Here is a 23,730-nt window from a genome sequence, read left to right as displayed (position 1 = left end):
ACGCCTTCCCCGACGAGATTCTATGGGAATAATCTTAACAGCTGGCTGCTGTAGCAGACTGGGTTGTCATACACACACAGGCAGATTAAAATGTGGCTGGTGAGAGAGGTCTAAAAGTGTAGATGTTTGTTGAGCAAAAGCATTGTGTAAATTAAACTAAGCATTAATGAATGATGGATGGATTGAGTCGATCATGGATGTTTAGCAGGGGGCCTGATTAAGATGGCATGTGTTACAAAAGGTCTGATATACATAAGAACAATGTTAATACCATAACATGAAAATGTTTCAATTTAGACAATCATCTCAAACCAATTAGGATGTAACAATGGCCTATGGATGACACACTTTGGGCCAAATTACTTCATATTTATTTGAAGAAGTGAATGAATAGCATCCATTCCCATATAATACATTGTAACAAAAATATACAATACACTGGAGATTATACATAGCACAGAGGTAATCCATATAACCCTAAAGATAATCCAGGATAATCCCACGTTTAGTCTTCCCACACTGAGTCACAGTTACAAAAATAAGGCGTCACTTAATAAGACAAAGAGAGAGACACTGATGCTATAATAATAAAGACACATGCAAAGAAAATACATTTTTACACTGAAAACTCCATTAAGATTGTGCATACTAAAATAAAGCTTTTTTTTTTTTTTTACATCAGATAATACTTCTTTCAGTAATAATGCAAAGTTCAGACACTTCTGACACTATACGCATCACAGAATGTAGTGTGAACAGGGACGTTACAGCTGTGACAGCACAGCAGCACACACAAAATTGATCTCGAGCCCTTTGTCCTGTGACATCATTCATCGTCAATGTTATACGAGCGGTGTAATAGCCCAACCTGAGCCCCTGGCATCCTGGCTCCCCCCCCCCCCCCAGGCTTTTGATTTAGTCTAATGAGGCATGTTAACCCACACCTGAACCACACGCATTTACTACTCGGCACAGAGAAAAAACCCACGGTCCCTTCATCATACATCAATAAGATATGACACATGCAAACATAACATCGAGAGGCGCCTATACTCTAAGAATAAGAGGATTCCGAGGATGGAGCAGGGAATGAGGTTAGGCTGATGGAGGCACCATGGGATGGGGGCAGATAGTGAGACAGGGGGCAGGGGGGTTTACAGGGGCAGGTGGTGAATAGACACTGGTGTGTGGGGGGGGGGGCAGGGCCTAATCCGCTGCTGTGTGCCCTTTCCCACTGAAAAGACCTGTCTGTTCCGCTTCCAGCTCAAACAGAGATGGGAGAGATGAGCTGGGGATGGAGGGAGGGTCTAATAAGGGATCATGATGAGAGGAGAAAAGATGGCGTTTTTTTTGTGAACAGCGCAAACCTTCACAGTTCAGAGTCGCCCTTGTAATAAGCTTATTTGAAACTGAACCCAGGGACAGTCACCGCTAAGGCCCGTACACAACAATGGCAGGGAAGACAGTGGTGTTTTCTCTCAGGCTTCCGTTCGCTCAGTTTCAGCCTGAAAATACCGGCAGGTACAAGACACCCAATAAGGCCTACTTGTCAGCAGAGTTTCCGAGCTCTAAATTATAGGTTTTGAGCACCAAAGGAAGCTGACAATCAGAACCGACGTAATATTTCCGCTGTGACTGCCACCCATAACAGCACTGAGAAGTTTACAGACAGAAGATTCATTAGTAAACGGTTGAGTAAAAAACCCACAAGACGTTGTCGTGCGACACTGCCAGCAGTATCAGTGGCGCCTGAGAAAACGAGAGGAACTCCAGGCTGTGTGCTTATGGCTTTGGCTTAATGCTGCACAATATTGACCAAATCATATAGTGCCATTTCTGCGGAATATGATGATTTTGAATTTGGGGAAAAGTTTGCAAATTTCTACATCATTTCCTTTTCCTTTTCATTTCCCCCCCCCCCCCCAAAGGCATGTTTGGGGGGGGGGGGGGGGGGGGGGGGTGGAACAACAACCCGGGACAGCAGGGGGAATTGGCCAAGTACAATCAAGGAGAAAATGCAAGAAAAATCCGGGAAGCCCAGTTTGAATATAGTGACGTATCTTATATATACATTATGCAACTGAATTTGTATCACAGGGATTCTGCGCAGCACCAGATTTGTTTACTGAAACATGATCACTACAGCCTCTTTGCAATTTGAGATCAATTGTGCAGCCCTTCTTTGGCATCAGCTCTAAGGCACACAAGGTGGAAGGCAGTGTTGTTAGAGCTGCAGTCGATGCTAAGACAGTTTAGCATCAACCATCATAAACAATTATACCAATGATTAAAAAACATGAAATTAGCATATTTTTTGGACCCCGCCCCCTTTAACTTTTAGATATGACATGTGAAAATGGCCTGACTGGTTGTAGGAGTGATTCTGTATTTACGCCACGGCAAAGTATTTCCGAAGCTAAATAAAATGTATATAAATATGTGAAAAGAATGGTATCTGCACTAAACCATTTAGGCAAATCACCCAATGGATCTGACCTAACAGATGACAAAGGCCAAGAGACCGTGAGACTGAAACAAACAGCCAAGACTATATATCTCCAGCACCACCAGATGGCAGCAGAGGATAGTCCCAAAGAGCGACAGCAGTCCTCCATGTTAGCTCCAACGTATCCATGATGACAACACTACAGAGCCTCAAGGCAGAGACGGGAGGACTGGGGGTGTAGGAACAGTGTGTTCATAACACTGTGTGTGTGTGTGTGTGTGTGTGTGTGTGTGTAGTACCAATAGAAAAAATGAGTAGTGATCAAATGATCAAGATAAGATATGTCATGGTGTGAACATACAATAGTGTAAGAATGTCAGTATAAAGTTTTTGCACCTCGTAGTGTTTGAGGATGCTGCTGCTCACATTGGATGACAGATGTGGGTTATTGCATAAGCCTTCTCCATCAGTCCCCCAGGTGAGAACGGTGTAGTTTAGAAAGTGCACAGGTGCGCAAATGATGACTGAAGCCTGAGTATGGTAAATGCACCCAAACACTGTGCCATCACTTCTCTTAATTAACATCCCTCTTATCTCTACTCTCCTTTTTTCTCCCCTTAATAACATTTCTTATCAAATCCTAATAGTATAAAGAGGCTTCTTCATATCTTTACTCAAAGACACAAAAAGCTAGGTACGCGTCTTGAGATGTTTCATCTTCACTTATGATAAAGAAGAGGCGTCTTTTGACTATTGAGAGTTGCTCTCTGACAATCTATTATCATCCCCCTTTTTCATCCTCTCCATCTTTCCCGTCAACCCCTTCCTGCCTTTCTGGTCTCAGTGTAGAGGCACCACCACTTCCACGTAGTTGTTGGGGAAGTATCCCGAGTTGCCGCGAATGGTCCCCTCGAACCAATTCTCGTCGATCTTATTGATCAGGGTGATGATGTCGCCCTCGTGGAACGCCAGCTCCCCCTCGTTCTCCGGGTCAAAGTCGTACAGGGCCTTACAGCATGGCTCCGCTGAAACAGAGAGGAGAGAAATAAGGACATTGTGTGAAACAAGAGTAGATGATGATTAACCTGGAGGTAAATGAAAGGGGGAGGGAAATAGAATTAGGTAGAATTGCCCTTTTAACAAGATTAGTACATTCTCCACCAGCAGGATTTGATTTGAGTCAGTGTGTGTCACCAGTATAGAGAGCCAAAGTGAACGTCACTTCCTGCTTCAGCACTGTACCAGAGATTTTCATCCGCCATTTATTTTCCCATAGACATTTGGTAAAATGCTTATAAAAATAGTTTTACTTGGTCAAACCAAACGGTTCAGCTATATTTAGAATCGGGAGAGACCATAGAACATGTCACTCAGACCAAAACTAAAAAAACATAGAAAAAATATTTTCTTTAAATCCGCAATCTTTTACGTTTTAGTCTGAGTGAAATGTTATGTGGTCTCTCCTGTTTCTAAATATATCTGAAACGTTTGGTTTGAACAAGGAAAACTATTTCTATAAGCATTTTACAAAATGTCTATGGGAAAATAAATGGCGGATGAAAATCTCTGGTACAGTGCTGAAGCAGGAAGTGACGTTCCACTTTGGCTCTCTACTGTTTCCAGTCGGACTACAGCACTCTGGATCAGGATCACAACACTGAGCTCAGTCAAACAGAGGAGAGGTTTATGAGTTAGTGATCAGTGTGATGAGGAGGGAGAATCCTTCTGAAGCTCAAGATCAACATACATGAGGGCATTTAAATATTATAATGACTGATATTATAATGTTTTAGGCCTTTTCACGTATAATGTCACAGGTTTGAATGAAGTGATGACTGAGATTACTTTAGGGGATTAATTGATACCAACAAGATTTTAACAGCTCATTATTAGCTGGTCCTCTTAAAATAAATAATATAAAACATCACTATGTTTTGCTCAGTGTAGCCAATTTAAATTAATTCTGCTGAACATTATTTATAAAAAAATATATATATATATATATTACAACAGTAGCCCTAGTTCTTGAGGCTCAGAAGTTTGGTCTATCAGTGAGTACACTTACTTTACATGGACGGCAATAATTCGATTTTAACCCTGTAGCGTGTAGCATGTAATCGGGAATATGAATGGAATATTCTATATAAGCAACTCATGTAAAGACCTTAATAGAAATATTGTCTTCTTTAGATTAAAGTCAATAGTCAGATTATTGCAGTCCATGTAAACCATAGCCATTGAGCAAGTTGGCTCTGAGAGACAGTCAATACAGCCAACAATGGTTGTGAAAAGACTTTAAGTGCAATTTAAAAAAAAATCCATTCCACTGAGAAGAATATTGACTAAAGTGTCACAGTCCTAGACATCCATACGTAGCTGTGGTCAGAGTAATAACCACTCTCTGTCACACAAGAAGGCCCCCCATCTTTTCTGTCACACAAGGCCGGCCATCTTTTCTTGGGGACTCGGAGCTGACAGACATGACGGGCTGGACAAGAGGATTAGTGACCTCAACAAACTCCATTCAATGATGTTACTGAAACACACCAATCAGACACACACACACACACACACACACACATACAACTCGCAATGTGCAACAGTGTCAATGCAATTCAGTGAGTTGCTCGTGCTCTGTGTTAAGTGGCACACTATCTCCATCTGTCACTCACGCGGTCTGCTCTTCATGGAGGTTCCATGGAAGGATGGACCTGGATATAGCGCTGGGGCTGGTCAGGTCACAAGAGGAAGGACACATCAGTACTAACAATGGCGCCGATTTACACGCGTGCCTTCACACGTTCAAATGCCCTCACACACAGCTCTGGAAGAAGATTACAGGAATAGCCGTGAGTTTACCCGCAGAGTAGGATGGTGGGTTTGCTGGGGAAGGTGTGTATCCTCCGTTGGAGTGCTCTGCCTCTCCGTAGTCAAAGGACGAGGAGGGTTTGGGTTTGGGGGCGTATTCACGCCTTGGACGAGTCTGGGCTTCGTTCACCCTGCATACAGTCAGAACAGGGAAAAAAGGGTGAGGGAAAAAAATGAAATACCTGCCTGAACTGTAAGGATGCAGTAATGCAGAGATACATACCTAACTGACGTATATATCTAACATATATAACTGGATCAGGCTGAACAAGAAGATTGGTATCAAAGAATTTCCCCAGAACTAATTCAAAGCAAATCCACTTGATTTCTGGAGTTTTTCCAAACATAAAATTGAAAAATAAATCAGTTGTCTGAACTGAACCAAACCTAATCTTCTAAATCTACGTCGTTCAGGCAAATGTAAGTGATGTGTGAATTGGCATCGGCAGAGAAAAAGTGGCATCGTTGCCACTACGGCCTAAACCACGCAACGTTCCACAGTCATGGTGGCGCTGCTGACCTTTTGTCAAGTTCTTCAGACAGGTCCTCCAGGATCCTGGCGGCCTCCTTGTGGTACTGCTGCAGATACTCCACCAGAGAGCACAGCTGACTCACCTGTTCCACCTGCATGCACACACAGCACACACAACAAACCATTTTAGAATGAGAGCAAAGACAAATTAAATGCCATCTCTTTACAACAGTAACGGTCTTTTGGTAGGTCAAAGTTCAAGTTGCATTGTGTTGTAAAGTTGGAAGTGTTATCTCCCTTTGACAACACCCGCTCCCATCTTTCCCCAATGGTTTATCATCACTTACGCCATCGTAACTGCTTCACCTTGAAAGAGGTAAATACCAAACTAAGCAGGTTTGACGGGTTTGCAATTGCAAGTCATGGTGCAAAAACAACTGGCGTCACCTGAGACATGGTGTCCTCCGAGACATTATATAACCCCTTGGCTTGCCAGCGGAGAGGCTGCCAGTAACATACCTTTCCTGAAATACCCATCAATGCTTCCAGTCATACGAAGAGATACTAGCTAGATTAAATTTTGTGACTTGCTCTTAAAGCCCCCCTCCCCCCAGTCAGTGTTTCTACCTGTTTAACGGCTGGTGTTCTTTTTCTATCAATCTATGAGGCCATTTACACCTGGCGTTAACATGTGGTTTCTGCCATCAGATTGCAATCAGATTGTATTTGATCACTTCAGCCGGATTCCATTTACACCTGGCGTTAACATGCATTTTCTGCAATCTGATTGCAATCAGATTGCAGAAATGGTTGTCCTCTCAATCCGCATAAAGTTGGTGTATCCAGATTGAGAGGACACATTGCATTTACACTTGTGTTCAATGTGTACACAATGCATCCCTGACCACCTCCGGAGGTGGTTTGGCCGATCAGATTGCAATCCTTCTTCAATGCGTTTTGGGGGTGTTTACACCTGGCATTTCAAGTGATAAAACACAATCTGATTGCAATCTGATCACAGAAAACACATGTTAGCGCCAGGTGTAAATGGCCTCTCTGAGCACCTGCTAAAAGTTGCACACGTCATCTGATTGTGTGCTACGCTATTTGTGTAAGAGAGCCAGAGATACACCAAGGAGATAGGCCCGGAAAAACGGCGTAAATTATGGTGGAAACGGTATTCCCTCTGTAGCTTAGCCGCAAGGAATAACCGCATTATTGCTGAGATCTCAACAACCAGGCAATGGATTTAAAAACTGATGGACCCATTGGAAAACAGCTTGATTCGAAAATGCTTAACGAGTTAGTGGTTTTGGTCACTTAAGTGGCGTTTTGAGCCGGACGAAGGTTGTTACAGCAGCAGGCAAAATGCTAACATAGCTAACTTGAGCACAAAATTAAGTTATTGGTCAAAAGATATTTGGCGAACAGTGTGACCACCAATCAAGTTTAAATGTGCCATCGGCAGCAACACTAACAGTATAAATGAGATGGAGGATTATAGACTTGGGGGATCTGGTCTACTCACGTCTGTCTCCAGCAGATTGTGCATGGAGCTTTCCGCCAGCTCCTTGGACTCGTGGAATTTCTCCAGGGCCTGTCTGAGCTCCTCGTCTGGGATCTTCCCCTGACGCTTCTTCTTGTAATCGTAGTCCAGACGGCGGCCTTCCATTTTCTTCAAGTGGTGCTGCAGGAGGGAGGGGAGAGAGGTTTGGGTTAGAGACAAAGCCCTTTCACAGATACCTTTTACAATACATAATGATCAACGTATTTACATTTGTGTATCATTATTTGTGTGTGACAGCGCTGCTATAGAGACACTGTGGATCATTCAGAAACCACGGCCAAAACGGGGGAAAACAACCCCCCCCCCCCCCCCCCCCCCCAATCCTGGCGTTCTCCTATGTCGCGTGCATGGTCACGTGTTGCACACAAAGATCATATATACGGAACATGAACACTCCGACTTACTTCACTGACACTAGCTAGATTCACATTTTTCTTCTCGCCAATAACCCCTTTTCACGGGGGCCATTTTGTGTCGAAAAGGCAGAATAAACACAGGTTTGCAAGCAAAACACTAATGAGGGTTTCCAAATTCCAATCATGGAAGTTTGAAACCCTCATTAGTGTTTTGCTTTCACCTGTGTTTACCCTGCCTTTTCGACACAAAATGCCACCCGTGAAAAGGTGTCTATTCTCAATGGCTTCCTTGTTTTGCTCGGGAGTACAAAAAAACCCTGAATTGTCGATTTTTTTACATTTGCTGTCTGCGCAGCCCACCACACAACAGCTTTTAGCCATGTTTATTTCAAGGAAAATGACGCTGGTGTATGGAAGTGAACGGAGATCTTTCCCCCGTGATGGGCATATGCTGTTAGGTTGATTCAGATATTTGCATGCTATTAAAGTGGTATTGTGTATGTGGGAACTTTTTTTTTCCCTCCTGGGAGCATTTTTCATACGATGGCAGATGACGCATTAGACCTTGCCTCGCTGTACGTGCATCTCTCCCATTCTACCTGGATGTCTTTAATGTCCTTGTCAGCGACTGCCTGCAGCGGGTCGATAAAGTTCTGCTTGACATCGATATCCAGAGCGTCCTTGAACTCGGACAGCCTTGTCATCGACTTTCCTACCTCCACTAGAGCCCCACCTGCAGGTCAGACATGTACACACATACAAAACACCAACATCAGTATAGGACATGGTGTGCACGCCATATAGGACATGACATGCACGCACACACACACACACACACACACACATACACACACACACACACACACACACACACACACACACACACACACACACACACACACACACAGCTGTAATCGTACAACTTTCCACACAGAAATTAATTTCGGCGCACAGTGCACACTCACAAATTGAAGTGTCAGGTTTGATTAAGATATTGAACAGGCCTTGTGCAGCTCATTTGTCAACACTTCCAAATACTGCGTCAAACCGAGCACTTTGTAACAAATAAGCACCTTGCAGTGCAGCACGTTAGCATTTCCTCGCCATTTCTGAGCAGGTTTTCACTGAATTCTCCCGGGGCACGCCACGCAGCCTACTCTACTGAGGGCTCATTTAATTTGGAAACCATGACCAACACATTAATCAATCACAGTCGAAGCATTTAGATATATAAAATGGCAGTGTAGACAGAAGGCCAAATCTCTACTCACATAGGCGCTTCTTGTGTTCACAAACATCTATGTTGGAGCAAATGTAAGTCAAGTGCTCACACAGTTGAGTCCTGATGCAACACCACTGTGTATCTCCTTCCACCTTCTACTCCCCCCTCTGTCTGTCTGACTGTCCCTCCTTTACTCTTCGACCAATCTTACCGAAGTTAGTGTGCTCGCCCATCTGAGCCATCTCCCCTCCGTACTTGATCATGCACTCCCCCAGGAGGGCCTCAGACTGCGGGTATCCTGGGCTCTTCACTTGCCCTCGGATCTTGGACACCGTGTTGAGCATGGCCAGCTTAGCTCTCGATGCCGGGTTGGGCTGGAGGTACTCGGAGGTTTTACAGATGATATCCAGATATGCTTTGCTGGTGACATCTGCTCTCTGGTGGCACAGGTTAGAAGAGAGAGAGAGCAGTTTACACCTGGTTGTATATAATAACATCATCAACATCACATCATCAACATCTTCATCTTCAACCGCTTATCCGGGATCGGGTCGCGGAGGTAGCAGTTCCAGCAGGGAACCCCAAACTTTCCTTCCCCTGGCCACATTAGCCAGCTCTGACTGGGGGATCCTGAGGTGTTCACCAGGCCAGCGTGGAGATATAATCTCTCCACCTAGCCCTCGGTCTGCCCCGTGGTCTCCTCCCAGCTGGACGTGCCAAAGATATTGTAATCCTACACATGAACTTACTATATTAAGATGTATGAACTTACCCTCTCCAGGTCCTTGAAGTCTTCATCCAGTTTGGTTCCCTCAGCTCCTCCAACCTTCTCACTCACCAGCTATGAAGACAGAGCAGCACAAACAGAGCGATGAAGCAGACTGAACTCATCATGTTCACTCACTGGACTCTCACGGTAGAACACTTACAGGATTTGTTTATTTATTATTTTTTGCTTATTTAACTTGCATAACTAAATGACATTCTACACTTGTCCGCCCGGATGGAACAAATATTTATAAAAATATCCATGATAGATGGATATTATTTTATTAATCCCCACAGAGGTTGGAGTGAAGTTGTGATGAACAGTCAACTAAAGAGTACCACAGGGACTTGATTGAACCAAGTCTTCTGGGTGAAGGACAGTCTCAAGTCCCCTCTCACTCTCTCTGCTGCCTCTGCAAACATTGTGGACATGTAACATAACATAACATCTTCCATGATTTATTTCAGGCCTGGTTAACAACACAATTTCCAAATTCCCAGACGTCCGCAGATTTTCCATGAATGGAGGAAAACCCGGCACCACCGATCCTGAATGAGGGAATGAGCCGAGTACTGGAGTGGACTCTCCTCAGTACTGAGCGCCTTAGTTCCACAACCGATTATACAACGGCTTTCCCTGACTTTCTCCAATAGCAGATATTCCATGGGGTCAGCACACACGCTGCAGTTTCCTACACCACAACCACATTCATGCATACTTTCACTAAAAAACACACATGCTAACTCTATCTTGCTCTCACTCACTCACTCACTCACTCACACATGGCAATAAACACACATCCACGCTCACATATGGCACCGCCATGTCCACTCTCTATTTTTCAGCAGAGACAAACTCCAAATTCCCGTTTGGCTCAGCTGGCAGGTCAAACAGAGCATCTCATTGTGTGTCTGCTTTCTCTCTTGCCTTGACTTGGTGCAGCTGTCAGCTCCTCACTGTAACACCTGCCACCACACGGGTCAATGAATCAATCTTTACAGTTGATAAAAAAAAAACACACAGGCTAGGTCTAGTTAGTTAGTTAGTTAACTAACTAACTAGCAGTGGTTTTAACTGCAATTTCTAGTGAATCTTTTGCTACCAAATTCACATACAGTAGTACCTCTACATTAGGTTATGTCACACGCACACGATACAACTGTACACAATTTTGTTGTCCACCACCACTGTGAAAGCCCCCGCCGATCCCAAGCATGATAAACCAACAGTTAGACTAGGCCTAACCGTGCGTTCACACCAAAGCGGGTGGCGGTAAAGCTTCACTCGCACAAGTTTGATCGTGCAAATGATTTGCCAAAGTTGAAAAATGTCAACTCAAGCAAACAGGCGATGAGGCGAATAATATCGCGTCATTCGTGATGCTAAATTTCGTGTCATTCACCTCATTTGCGCTGCGAAACGGCATCTACTCGCGCTTTCGCATTGACTCGTCGTGTGAATTTGCGAAAAAATGCTTTGGTGTGAACCGTGAACGTAAGCTAGTCCCTGCCTAGTTGTTGGAGAGCTGGGGTTGGGGTCTTGCCTCAGTAGAAGACATGGAACAGAGCAGCCGGATTTGGTCTTCTTGGTCCATTACTATTGTGGACCCAACACTATGTGCATAATGTAGCCCAGTGATTCTCAACAGGTGGGTCGGGAGCTAAAAGTGGGTCGCGGGGCTGTTTTGAGTGGGTCGCGGATGTGTGCATGAAAAAAAAGTTTTGCGTCCACGGTCAACATTGCTTTCTTTCAGAGGCTGAAGCAGCAGGCTAATTTTTAAAGCCAGATATGCTATCCTCTAAAACTAGAAGACCTAAGGCATCCATTGGTACCAAACATGTCATGCTAGCTGCGAGCATCACCAGTTTAAACTTGTTTAAAAAGCATATAGGTCTAACAAAATTTCAGAAATTTGGGTCGTGACTTAATGACTAAAGAAAAATGTGGGTCATGAGGCTAGACCAGTTGAGAACCACTGATGGAGCCTATTGTTTCTGTTAATCAAGTATTCCTTCACGGCTCAATGTATGGCCTCCTTTTGTTTTTTTCAAAGCCTGAATGACAAGATGTGACACTTGTTTGTCATGTATGTCAGTGCTAATGCAGGTGAGAGATATCTTATACATATATCTTATACATATATGTTGCAATAGTTGAGGCTTTTGGCAGTGGGAGTTGCCAGCAGTAGTTGTGCTGTACCGTGGTTTTAGATAGCAAGCTATAATACCACACACAATCAATCAAGTCATTGGAAAAAAGGTAGCAAAGACAGATCTGCTTTGAACTTGTTTCTTGACTGACTGACTGACTGACAACGGTTTACGGTAAAGCTGTTTCCAGCACTGGATTTACAAGGCCTGGCTGGAATCTGGTTTGGGCACACCAGTCACATAACAAGGATTCCTTTACCCACCCTGAGGTACACACACCCACTGACCAAGCCACACTCACCACATTGTTGTGTAACTTGTGTAGTGATACTGCGACACAAGGCCCTGTTCCAAGGCAGGTGTCATCAAAACATGCTGCCTGCTGAAGGCCATGGGGGCTTGAAAAGTCACCAAGGTTTGGTAATAAATGCAGCAAAATTCAGCAAAATCAGCAAACCAGACTTCAAGTCATTCCATCTACCGGTTATTTGCCCCGGCAACTGCACTTTAGAATTAGCACTTTAGTTAGGGATGTGCGTGCCTTTTTTATGGTGTGATTCATCAAATTACAGGCCACCAGTTTTGTAGGCTATGTCCCATCACCACCACCAGCTTACAATATTTTCCCAATGTGCTAATAATATGGAAAAATTTAAGCACACAAAAGGCTTGGATGCAAAATATGTAACTATCAGATTTTTTTTTTAAAGCCCATGCTGCTAAAATGGCTTAGTAAAGCTGCAGTGACTACATTTGAAAGTGAACCAATGCAGAGATTTGTTAGTTAGAGACCAACCAGACTAACCTGAATGTCTGTAAATAAACAACCTGTGTCAGTGAGACATGTACAGTATGTGTGACATGAACTCCACCACCAGTCATGTTCATTGTTTAGGCGTACAACGTTCAACTTGCTGCTCTGAGCTGACACAATCCATCTGGGGTCAGTGTTAAGTTGTGCTTGAAGTTTAAACTAGGCTATATCACACTGACGAGTAGAGAGAACATTGACATTCCAAAACAATATGTCCAACAGTGGAAAAATAAATTATACTTTCTATAGTAACTTAGAGAACAGAAGTCCCAGATTGACAACATGGTGTTGATAGTTTGTATCTCAGAGATACCATAGCTTCAGATGAGCTCATGATTTATTTTCATAAAATATGCAGCCGTATTAACTGCTATGGAAATTAACTAATTTCCATACAGACAGATATGCCTACCTACAGCCTGATATAGCCCGTCAACAGCTCAATCTTGTTTGTTTGTTTGTTTGCACATTTTAAAAACGAAAAAGAGTCTAACTGTCTAACTGTTAGAACAACCTTGGGCAATCCAACATGTCGCTGATGAAACTTTACTCACTGTAACAAGAGGGTGCTAGTTATAACATTGTAACCTTAGGGAGAAATCCACCTGTTCTGTGTACAGAAGCAAACAACCATTCACACACTGGCCTTCCAGCATGTTCATCAAGCCATAATAAGAAACCTGTTATGTCAGTCAGCAGCGCTATCCATCAGTCAAATGCAGAAAACTCATTCAGTTTAACAAACATTCAAACGTAACTTGGCTGCAAATGCATCATTACCTGACTTATTAACGTTACAGGCAACTTTAAAACATGACTTTCAAGCGTTACTTTGGAGAGACGCCGTAACGTCAATTTATTTGACAGCTGATAATGACGGGGAGGGGGGCATAGCAACAATAGCATAATTATCAAAACATTCAAGTGACGTTAACTGAAATGCATACTCTTTTCAAGTGTTTAGCCAGGAAATACTTGTTTTATATTTAGCTAATATTAGGTTAGCCAATTGTGTTAACTTAACGTAGTTAACTACGCTAACCTAGCTTGAAGCTAACTTGTTGGAAAAGTAGCGTCAAGTAATGTTAGCTAGCTAGCTAAGCTAACAAGGCTACTCTCAAAAAGTTGCGCGCTTACCTGGCTTGCTTTGTAGAATTGCTTCTTGAATCCCGCGACAGACATCTTGCAACGCAGAGGTTACTACCTTGGTAAGTAAATTAGTGTTGAAATAAGGCTGCAACTTTGACGTTTACAGCACAGCAGACCTCTAGCGTCTTCAAACTGTGCACCGTGGATGTGGAACTTGCTAGCCTGGGCAACCACTCTATTTCCTGGCTTCAGAGGTGGATGAGTGTGGTGGCTCCACCATCCTAGTGGATAAACTGGGTCAACACGCACACGCGCGCGCGCGCGTGTAACACACACACACACACACACACACACACACACACACACACACACACACACACACACACACACACACACACACACACACACACACACACACACACACACACACACACACACACACACGCACACACACACAGTGCATGCATCTAAATAATATACAGTCAATGATCCAAACATCCTTCTTTTCCTCTGGAAAGACACACACACACACACACACACACACACACACACACACACACACACACACACACACACACACACACACACACACACACACACACACACACACACACCGACAACTACCTCTTTGTGTGTTTTTGATATCAATTATGTTGTGCCATTGATGTTACTGCCGCTGTAACACAATAATTTCCCTCCAGGGATAAATAAAGTACTCTATCTATCTATCTATCTATCTATCTATCTATCTATCTATCTATCTATCTATCTATCTATCTATCTATCTATCTTTCAGCTGAGACCAATGACCATTGCCCCCACTAATGTTGCTGTTGTCCACTCCTGGTTGATAGGAAATGGCACATTAAGATTTTACTTTTTTTATGCCACTATATTACCTAGAATATATAAAAACCACTGGTATCAAGATATTGATTAGCATTACATCTAGAGAGGTTATGGTTACTCATTAAGCTGGACAATAATTACACAACAGTGATTTTACTAGTTTATTGAGTGAGTAGCTATATGATGTTTGATTAGCTAGCAGTGGCCAATTATGCAAGTGTACCAAAATTAGAGCCAACCTTAGTTAAATAATAGCCTATTAAAGACAATTTATTGATTCTGTGAAATATAAGACACGACACAATGAAATATGTTCAAAAGAAAAAGAAATAATTTTATTACATTCTTAAAACCACATATAATGTATCCCATTGGACAACAATATATATCGAGCTGTGTGACTCAGTTACTCTTGGACTAGTAATATACCTCTTGTACATTTTGTCATACAGAGAAAGAAAAGGGAAACAAACTCATTTTTTCGTTTGGAATTTTCCTCATCTTTCTTCAATAAAAAAAATAGATCACTTTTACGAGACAAAAGGTGGAGACACAAAAAGAAAAAAAAAACGTGGATAAAAGACTGACAGATAAATGAAAATCACAGCAAAAAGAAACATTAAAACCCCAATAATGAAATTCATCTTTAACTCTATTGAACTGATTTTCTTGTAAATTTTCATGTTACAATATTAAAGGGGGGAAGGGTTTTGACACTTTGTGAGTAACATTCACAAAAATAGAACTTACGTCCACAGTGATTATGGTTATGGGTCTCATCTTAGGTGCAAAGGTGTGAGGAGTACAAGGCTAGAAGAAGACGACACTGCTAATAAAGGGGTCACTGACAAAGATCACAGCTATCTCCCTGAGCGGCGGGCAGCAGCTCCTCCTCAGATTCTGCTCCAGAGCTTCAAAGCACCCAAAGTAAGACCTTATCATCTCATAAGCTAATACCATCCTTTTAGAAAGCATATTGTGTACAGGTATGTATATGTGAAAACGTAATGAGGTATGGGCAAACTTGCACAAAGCATTACAGAACTTTACAAAAACAAAAATATAAATAACCCCAGAACAAATGTACTGAAATCGGTGAAGTCTTACTGGCATTCGGGAGCCTAACTCAGGGGGGGCAGCTGGTCATTCTGTCCAGACTAGTGCCCAGTGAGATAGATAGAGGAAAGAATAAGTGCTTGGTATTTGGAGAGGTTTTGGGTTCAAGGGACTGAAGGAGAGAGATGACAGCAAATGTACAAAAAATAATACAGTTGCTCCAACCAGCAAGGAAGGTTTATGACACATAAACAGGCCAATCGGTGGCCCAGCCTGTAACCAATGGAAACGTTATGAGGAAAAGACAAGTTTAGGCTACTACACCTAACTGACCCGCTGGTTAGAAACACGTGGGGGGAGACACACACCGTGTATCAGGTAGAGTTCATGAAGTCATCTTTTTGCCTTGCTGTCTCTCCTCCTTAGTGTCTGTCCTCTTTGTCTTCGTGTCTCTTTTAGACAGTGGAGTCATTGCAGGTAAACGCTCTCAGTTCAAATGCAACAGGAAGGCCAATGTTTATCTTGTTGTTTTTGACCTCCGTGTGGCGAGGTCGCCTCCCGGGCTGCTGCTGCTGTGTCACGTCTGCAACAAGTGTCCGCCGCTCCGTCACTCGCGTGACTCCGCGCTAACCCCGTCGGGTTGCTATGAGGGCGAGAGAGGGGCCGTTGCCGTGGAAACCTGAGAGTATCATGGTCAAGAGAGGGGGGAAAATCCAGTCCAGCAAAGGGACCGAGTCCAAATATCCATATTTTCCCCCTCTCTCCCTCTGTGTCCTACCATCCGCTCCTCTCTCCCTCTCTCTCTGGACTGCACTCACACGCGCTCTCTCTCTCTCTATTATATAGTCATCTATTTACATTCTTATTTAAAATATTTTGTTTATAAATGTGTATATAAATTAAAGATAATTTCATCTTTTTCCTGTCTCTAAGTGGCATTTACAAGGGGAAGGGGTGTGTGGGACTGAGGTTTCTCATTGCATTACAAGAGCCTACGAAAAAGGCAGCACCGAACACTGTCTAAACGTGTGTGTGTGTGCGTGTGTGTGCGTGTGCGTGTGTGTGTGTGTGTGTGTGTGTGTGTGTGAGAGATCAGTTGCCAATAGGCCAGGCCTAAAGCCATTTCATACATGTGTATTTCCTCTTGTACGATAGGAAATGACTGCTGAAATTGGTCCCTTCGAGATGGTCGTCAGTACGAGGATATATGGTCTGTGTGGACGCGTCGCGTACTGAGACGTATCAATACAGAGACACATATTGACTGAGAGCTGTATATGAGACCCTGTTGACCAGGAAGACCCGGTTCTAATACTATAAGTAGAGAACTCTTGTCCCAGAGTGGCAGGTTTGTACATTCGCTGTTGGGGTTCTGGCTTGTGCACTGGTGCTTATATATCACTGAGGTACATTCATGACGGGTTGGGGGATCCACAGTGGATCGGATGTCGACGTTAGAGCGTGAATCCGTCTCACGCTGAACTGGGCCGCCGCGTGCTAACGCCCATCCTGCTTGTTGTTGTTAATGCTACGATATTGGAGGACCATGAGCGTGTGTGTGTGTTCTGTAGTGTGAGCTGCCTGCTGGGCAGTGGAGGAGGACAGGTGTGGGATGACATGGGAGACTGAGTATTTAAAGTCCTGGATTGTCGTTTAACTGCTGGTTGTTGAGCTTCAAACATCTCTTATCTTCCTCTGTCTCTCCTTACGCTAGCTCTCCCTATACCTCTTCACCCACTTTCTCACTCTCTCCATTTCTCCGGCTGTCTCTGTGTGTTGTCGCTGTTAGCGCGCGTCTGTCTAGCTGTTGGTGGAGTCAGGCAGAGACAGCTCGCTGCCAAACACTTCCCGGTACAGTGGGGGGAAGTTGTAGGCGGTCTCTGGGTGGACCAAACGGAAAAACTCCAGCTTGTCGATGTGGAGGTTACAGATGGACTTCATCATGGGCAGCTTGGTCACCATCTGGTGGGGGATAGAAGATAGGCACGGGTAAGTCTCTGTATGCGGGGGTGTGCAGGTGTGCGTGTGCATGTGTGCGTGTGTGTATTGTGTTTAAAGAGAGTTGTGACTGCTAGTCGCGTTACCTTGTCTAGTTTCTCGTCTGAAGCTCCACTCATGTGTAGACTGTGCTGCAGTGCCAGGTAGACCTTCTCCTGGAGCTTCTGGACCTTTTGGCCTTCTGTCAGCCATGGCCGATCTACGGGGAAAAACAACATTAAGTATCACATCAGCAATACGTTCATGTCGCAAGTCTTTAATTTCCCACTCGAAAACTGCCAATTCAGCGTTGTGTGAATGAGAGACTGAATTATAGATATGGGGGTGAAATTGGCAAATGACATAATGCTAATTTTCTGGGAGCTGGCCAAACAATCTGTGCTACTACAGGAATAAGACGTAAACTGAATATGTATGAGATGTCTACAACCCTAAATATAATGAGTGGCATATGTTTATGTTGGAAAGTCACATCCTATGGCAGCTCCTGAGAGTTACTATGGATTAAGAATGACAGCAATGTGTGTGTGATCGACTGCAGCAGCCTTTTTGAATGCGTGTTTGTGTGTCTGTGTGTGTGTGTGTGTGTGTGTGTGTGTGTGTGTGTGAGAGAGAGAGAGAGAGAGAGAGAGAGAAAGCAACTCACCAGGAGATAGGAGCACCATGGCGCTGAACAGAGCCATCTCTTCATCAGATAGCTGTAGCCGGCAGAGACCTTTGCCCAGGTCAAACACTGCACTCACCAGGTCATCACAGCCTGGTGGACAAACACAGGAGAAGAACATCAGGACTATTCTCACATCTCTCGCTAGTTAGTCACTGAGAGTCACTGAGGCTCAATGTGAGTCCTCACAAATCAGTGTACGATCGATCGTGAATGTGTGAAAACGTATAAGATCTTGATATGAAAGGTGCTATTGATCACATTTCAACATTGATCACATTCTAGATTTCGGACTCCCCCTCCCCCCCTCCATTGCATTCAACAGTTGGCCCACTGTTGGACCGCAGAGGTATTGCAAGTGGGCCGCCACATCATTTACAAAACATTACAATTTTCGTGATTCTTTTATTTTTTTGGATAAATGGATAAGAATGCATTTCTCCATTGTTGAATGATACCGTTATTTGATTTTAATCAATTATTTGTTAACCGGCCTAATGCAGACATCCCCTCACTTTTAGCTTCTGATTTGTTTTGCGTGGTGCTGATGGACAGCTCCTTTATCGTTCAAATACAAAGTGCTGTGAGAAGGCATTATTTGGCCTCTCCGTAACTGTTTACGGTCGGATGTGGGTCGCAAACATTTTTGAGATTTTCAAGTGGGCCCTGAGTCAGAAAAGTTTAGGAACCGCTGGCTTTAGACAACCCAAAAATTCACGAGCCTTACCAATTGCTTTGAAGAACGGAGCCGAGGCAAATTTCCCATCAAAGAAAATGGTGCTGTTGCTGACGTTGAATGCTCGGCACATGCGTATGAGCAGGACCTCCAGGCAGCCTATAACGGGAACCATAGATAGAGGCAAACAGATGGGAGGGGTGGAGAACAACACCAAAGGTAGAAGGTTGGAGACAAAAAGACAAGAAGGGACCACAGTTAGCAAAGTTTCACAATTTGTTTGTTTACTCCGGCAAACCGGATTCTGTGACATCAGGGCTGGGCAATTCACTTGAAATGTACCAAAACCGACATTTAGAACCTCTAACCCACTTAATCTTGCTCATGTCAATTAATTCAATCAATTAATTGATTTTCATTCGGTTAATACTTTCCCCAATGTGTGCGTTCATGACCTGTCCCTTTAAAAAAAAATACTACATTGTGTTCAGTGCCTTCGCCCCATCCATCTTCGCCCGTTAGTCCGCGTTCAGCGTTCACTCAAAGCGAAGCGGTCAGCACGGAGGATGACACAAGCGAAAACACCCACAAACAGTTACACTATGAGGGCAGTGTTTAAAAAAAAAGTGTGTAAAATAAATAATCGTTCATTCATCGTTAATCGAGGTAAAGGTTTGAAATAATCGTGATACTGATTTGAAGTCACCCAGCCCTACAATATGTGACATAAGCATTTGAGCATTATTGTATTTCTTGAGTACAGTAGGTGTTAGTGTGGTACTGACCTGCTTTTAGCAGTATAATCTGATCATTCTGGCAGAGGTCCATGAAGCCAGCGATGCGTTTGGCAAACTCCACCACGTACTGGATGGCGTTGGTGACGTGGTGTGCACACTGTTGCCACATCCACTCAGCAGACTGAAGGATGAGGGAAAAACACACACAAACTGTAACTATGAGGAATCCACCAGATACCAGTCTTTTCCACTGCCTGCTCCTCTTCCAGCCATTAGACATTTACTGTAGTAGTAACTGGCAAACACTAAGTACTGATCAGATTACTTGCACTGAGAATAGGACAAATACTGTACATAACAAACGAATGATACAGAAGATTAAATTTGTGCAATATTAGAGAGATGTAACTTCCTTCTAAATAACGAGACAATATCAAGTTAGTTGAAAATCAATTGATTGGTATCAGATTTTAGTGTTGGGGCAATTCTCCAATAAACATGCCCTATCTTAGACTGATATTGACCTGACATTCTGTCCCAGTATCACAACATTCCTAGATGCTATGCTAGATCTGTACGCGAGCACAAAGAAGACTTCACACCTATAGGAGTTAGTGTGTGTGTGCACTGTGTGTGTACCTTGTTCTGAAAACCTCGCATCTCCTCAGGTGAGTATTGTGCCCAGGTGAATCTCTTCATGTCTTCAGCGCTGTACTGACACGTCTCCAGGTGGGACTTGACGATACTCTGAGTGATGCACTCTGGGACACAAACAAGCACAAGACACACATTTAGCACACTTAGCACACTTAGCACAAAGACAGGTTGCATCATCGCTGTGATCTACAATTCAATCATCACATGAATCGGCTCACCTACTCCTTCCTTCACCAGCTGTTATAATCCTTCCCTCTCCTCCTACACTTAGTATGCTCAGTCACAACACCTACACTTAGTACACCCAGTCACAACACCTACACTTAGTACACACCCAGTCACAACACCTACACTTAGTACACCCAGTCACAACACCTACACTTAGTACACCCAGTCACAACACCTACACTTAGTACACCCAGTCACAACACCTACACTTAGTACACCCAGTCACAACACCTACACTTAGTACACCCAGTCACAACACCTACACTTAGTACACCCAGTCACAACACCTACACTTAGTACACCCAGTCACAACACCGACACTTAGTACACCCAGTCACAACACCTAGTACACCCAGTCACAACACCTACACTTAGTACACCCAGTCACAACACCTACACTTAGTACACCCAGTCACAACACCGACACTTAGTACACCCAGTCACAACACCTACACTTAGTACACACCCAGTCACAACACCTACACTTAGTACACCCAGTCACAACACCTACACTTAGTACACCCAGTCACAACACCTACACTTAGTACACCCAGTCACAACACCTACACTTAGTACACCCAGTCACAACACCGACACTTAGTACACCCAGTCACAACACCTAGTACACCCAGTCACAACACCTACACTTAGTACACCCAGTCACAACACCTACACTTAGTACACCCAGTCACAACACCTACACTTAGTACACACCCAGTCACAACACCTACACTTAGTACACACCCAGTCACAACACCTACACTTAGTACACCCAGTCACAACACCTACACTTAGTACACCCAGTCACAACACCTAGTACACCCAGTCACATCATTGACCGGTCCTCCTACACTTAGTACACACCCAGTCACAACACCTACACTTAGTACACCCAGTCACAACACCTACACTTAGTACACCCAGTCACAACACCTACACTTAGTACACCCAGTCACAACACCTACACTTAGTACACCCAGTCACAACACCTACACTTAGTACACCCAGTCACAGCACCTACACTTAGTACACCCAGTCACAACACCTACACTTAGTACACCCAGTCACAACACCAACACTTAGTACACCCAGTCACAACACCTAGTACACCCAGTCACAACATTGAACGGTCCTCCTACACTTAGTACACCCAGTCACAGCACCTACACTTAGTACACCCAGTCACAACACCTACACTTAGTAAACCCAGTCACAACACCAACACTTAGTACACCCAGTCACAACACCTAGTACACCCAGTCACAACATTGAACAGTCCTCCTACACTTAGTACACCCAGTCACAGCACCTACACTTAGTACACCCAGTCACAACACCTACACTTAGTACACCCAGTCTCAACATTGACCGGTTGCTTCTCCGGTCCCCAGAGCCCTTAGACAATCCTCCTTGCAGTTTGCTGCTGCCAGCAACCAGAATAACATTCCAAACCAAAAGAGTTCCTCTAAAACTAAACCCTTTACCTCACTATCTTCCGTTCACTGACTCCCCTGATTCCTCTCTGAAAGAGCTAGTCGCTGTTTTTGTTATCGTTGTCTTTTTACTGCTTCATCCCCTTCTTCTGTTTCAGTCAAGTCCTTTGCTTTGGTGTCTGCTGTGCACCACTCTTGTATTATCTTATCTAGTTCTGTGTCATATGACCTTGCTCTTATCTTGGTGGCGTCTTTGTTCATTTTATTTTCTTTATTTAATCTTTTAGATGTCATTTTATTTCACCATATTCATTTGAAGCTCCTTCAAAAAGGCCTTTCACCACAAGGCCCACATTGTTAATTTGATATAGGTTGCCCTGTTTGGTTAAGTAATACAGTAAAATAAAGAATATATACAGTAATTTGTTATGTATGTCATTGCTGTTACTCACCAAGTTCCGTTAGGGAGCAGTCGTCGGGCAGATGATCCAGCAGCGCTGCGTGCGTGTGTGCCAGCAGTGCGTGCGTGTGCAGGAGCTGGATCCCGTTGCTGTCTGCCATGTCCAGCATGGTCTGCTGCGGGGAGTTCTGATTGGACAAGGACGGGGAAGAGGAGGAGGAGGAGGGCGAGTTGGAGGTGTTGCCGGTGCTGGCCCCTCCCAGCAGCTCCAGGCTGCAGTACTCGCTGGCCTCCTCGGGGGTCAGCGGCAGGTCGAACAGGTCGGGCAGCGCCGCGATGTCGTCCAGGTCGCTGAGGGTGGAGCTGGAGCCCCCCGTGCTGTAGGAGCGGCTCAGACCGCCCTCGTCGTCCTCCCCGCTTCCTCCCCCGTCCTCCCTGGGCAAGGGCAGCGTGACCCCGCCCCCGGACTCCTGGGCCTTCTGGTGCTTCTGCACCTCGGCGTACAGGCTGTCGCGCTGCTTCTTGGACATGCGGCCGAACTTAACCGCTGCAGAGAGAAAATAGGTTTCAAAAGTCTTGTTCGACTGAGATAGCCGGGTTTCTACAAGACCATTTTTGCATGTTTGGTATGTTCCGCTGCGTGTTCCTCACCGTCTCTGCTCATGCCCAAAGCCAGACACTTCTGTAAACGGCAGTGCTGGCAGCGGTTACGGTTGGTCCGGTCGATCAGGCAGTTCCTCTGACGGGAACACGAGTACATGGCATTGTTTTGCTGGCTGCGACGGAAGAAACCCTGTGTACACACACACACACACACACACACACACACATACATACACACACGCACGCACAAACAATTCATACATGTAAATAATGTGCACATTTTAGACCACAAGTCCGTTGAAATTGAGTGTGGTAGCCTAGCTGACTTGGTGTGTCTGTCTGCCTCTCCTGCTTACCTTGCAGCCTTCGCAGGTGATGACTCCATAGTGGATTCCTGAGGACTTGTCCCCGCAGATCTTACAGGGGATGACCTCGATCTGAGCTGCAGGGACAAAAAAGGACATTGATGAGAGAGTCGGTCAGATAGCGCTGACTGTTGTATGTCTATTAACTCAACAACACAGGAGAATGGACTTAAGTGACTCTGTTTCTCAACAACATCTGTTCGGTGGAAAAACAGGAGTCGCAAACCCGATTTGGCACGTCGATCGAACGTGAGACTATTGAGTCACACTTTACCACCGCCAGGCAAACATCTTGTGGATCTTAGCCAAAA

General features: G+C 44.3%; 2 protein-coding genes across 4 annotated transcripts in view; both read right to left on the bottom strand.

Annotated features, from left to right (window-relative positions):
* Positions 1–354: 354 nt before the first annotated feature.
* LOC310797099 (endophilin-A2-like) lies at positions 355–13,981 on the bottom strand. Of its 3 annotated transcripts, none has more exons than XM_083659389.1 (9): positions 13,802–13,981; positions 9,704–9,772; positions 9,143–9,368; positions 8,309–8,442; positions 7,315–7,473; positions 5,835–5,938; positions 5,306–5,445; positions 5,119–5,175; positions 355–3,471 (listed from the first exon to the last, which is right to left on the bottom strand). In XM_083659389.1, the coding sequence occupies exons 1-9, from the start codon at positions 13,844–13,846 to the stop codon at positions 3,287–3,289; spliced, it is 1,119 nt and encodes a 372-aa protein (XP_083515515.1). In that variant the 5' UTR covers positions 13,847–13,981; the 3' UTR covers positions 355–3,286. The 3 variants fall into 3 exon arrangements, with proteins under 3 accessions (XP_083515515.1, XP_083515516.1, XP_083515517.1); XM_083659391.1 differs by lacking the exon at positions 355–3,471 and adding an exon at positions 4,754–4,982; XM_083659390.1 differs by lacking the exon at positions 5,119–5,175.
* Positions 13,982–14,917: 936 nt separating this feature from the next.
* LOC310797096 (nuclear receptor ROR-beta-like) overlaps positions 14,918–23,730 on the bottom strand; it is a 16,971-nt gene continuing 8,158 nt past the window's right edge. The window contains exons 2-10 of the mRNA XM_083659386.1: positions 23,411–23,496; positions 23,103–23,244; positions 22,504–22,998; positions 20,373–20,494; positions 19,782–19,914; positions 19,048–19,155; positions 18,303–18,413; positions 17,743–17,855; positions 14,918–17,620 (exon numbers count right to left, since the gene is read on the bottom strand). Coding sequence (XP_083515512.1) covers positions 17,459–17,620; positions 17,743–17,855; positions 18,303–18,413; positions 19,048–19,155; positions 19,782–19,914; positions 20,373–20,494; positions 22,504–22,998; positions 23,103–23,244; positions 23,411–23,496 — 1,472 coding nt within the window. The 3' untranslated portion in view covers positions 14,918–17,458. The remainder of the gene's footprint in view (positions 17,621–17,742; positions 17,856–18,302; positions 18,414–19,047; positions 19,156–19,781; positions 19,915–20,372; positions 20,495–22,503; positions 22,999–23,102; positions 23,245–23,410; positions 23,497–23,730) is intronic.

The sequence above is a fragment of the Poromitra crassiceps genome (assembly GCF_964638095.1).
Source record: "Poromitra crassiceps genome assembly, chromosome: 23".
Taxonomy (NCBI): Eukaryota; Metazoa; Chordata; class Actinopteri; order Beryciformes; family Melamphaidae; genus Poromitra; species Poromitra crassiceps.
Note: the sequence above shows the minus strand (reverse complement) of the source record. Positions and strands in the feature narration are given on the sequence as shown.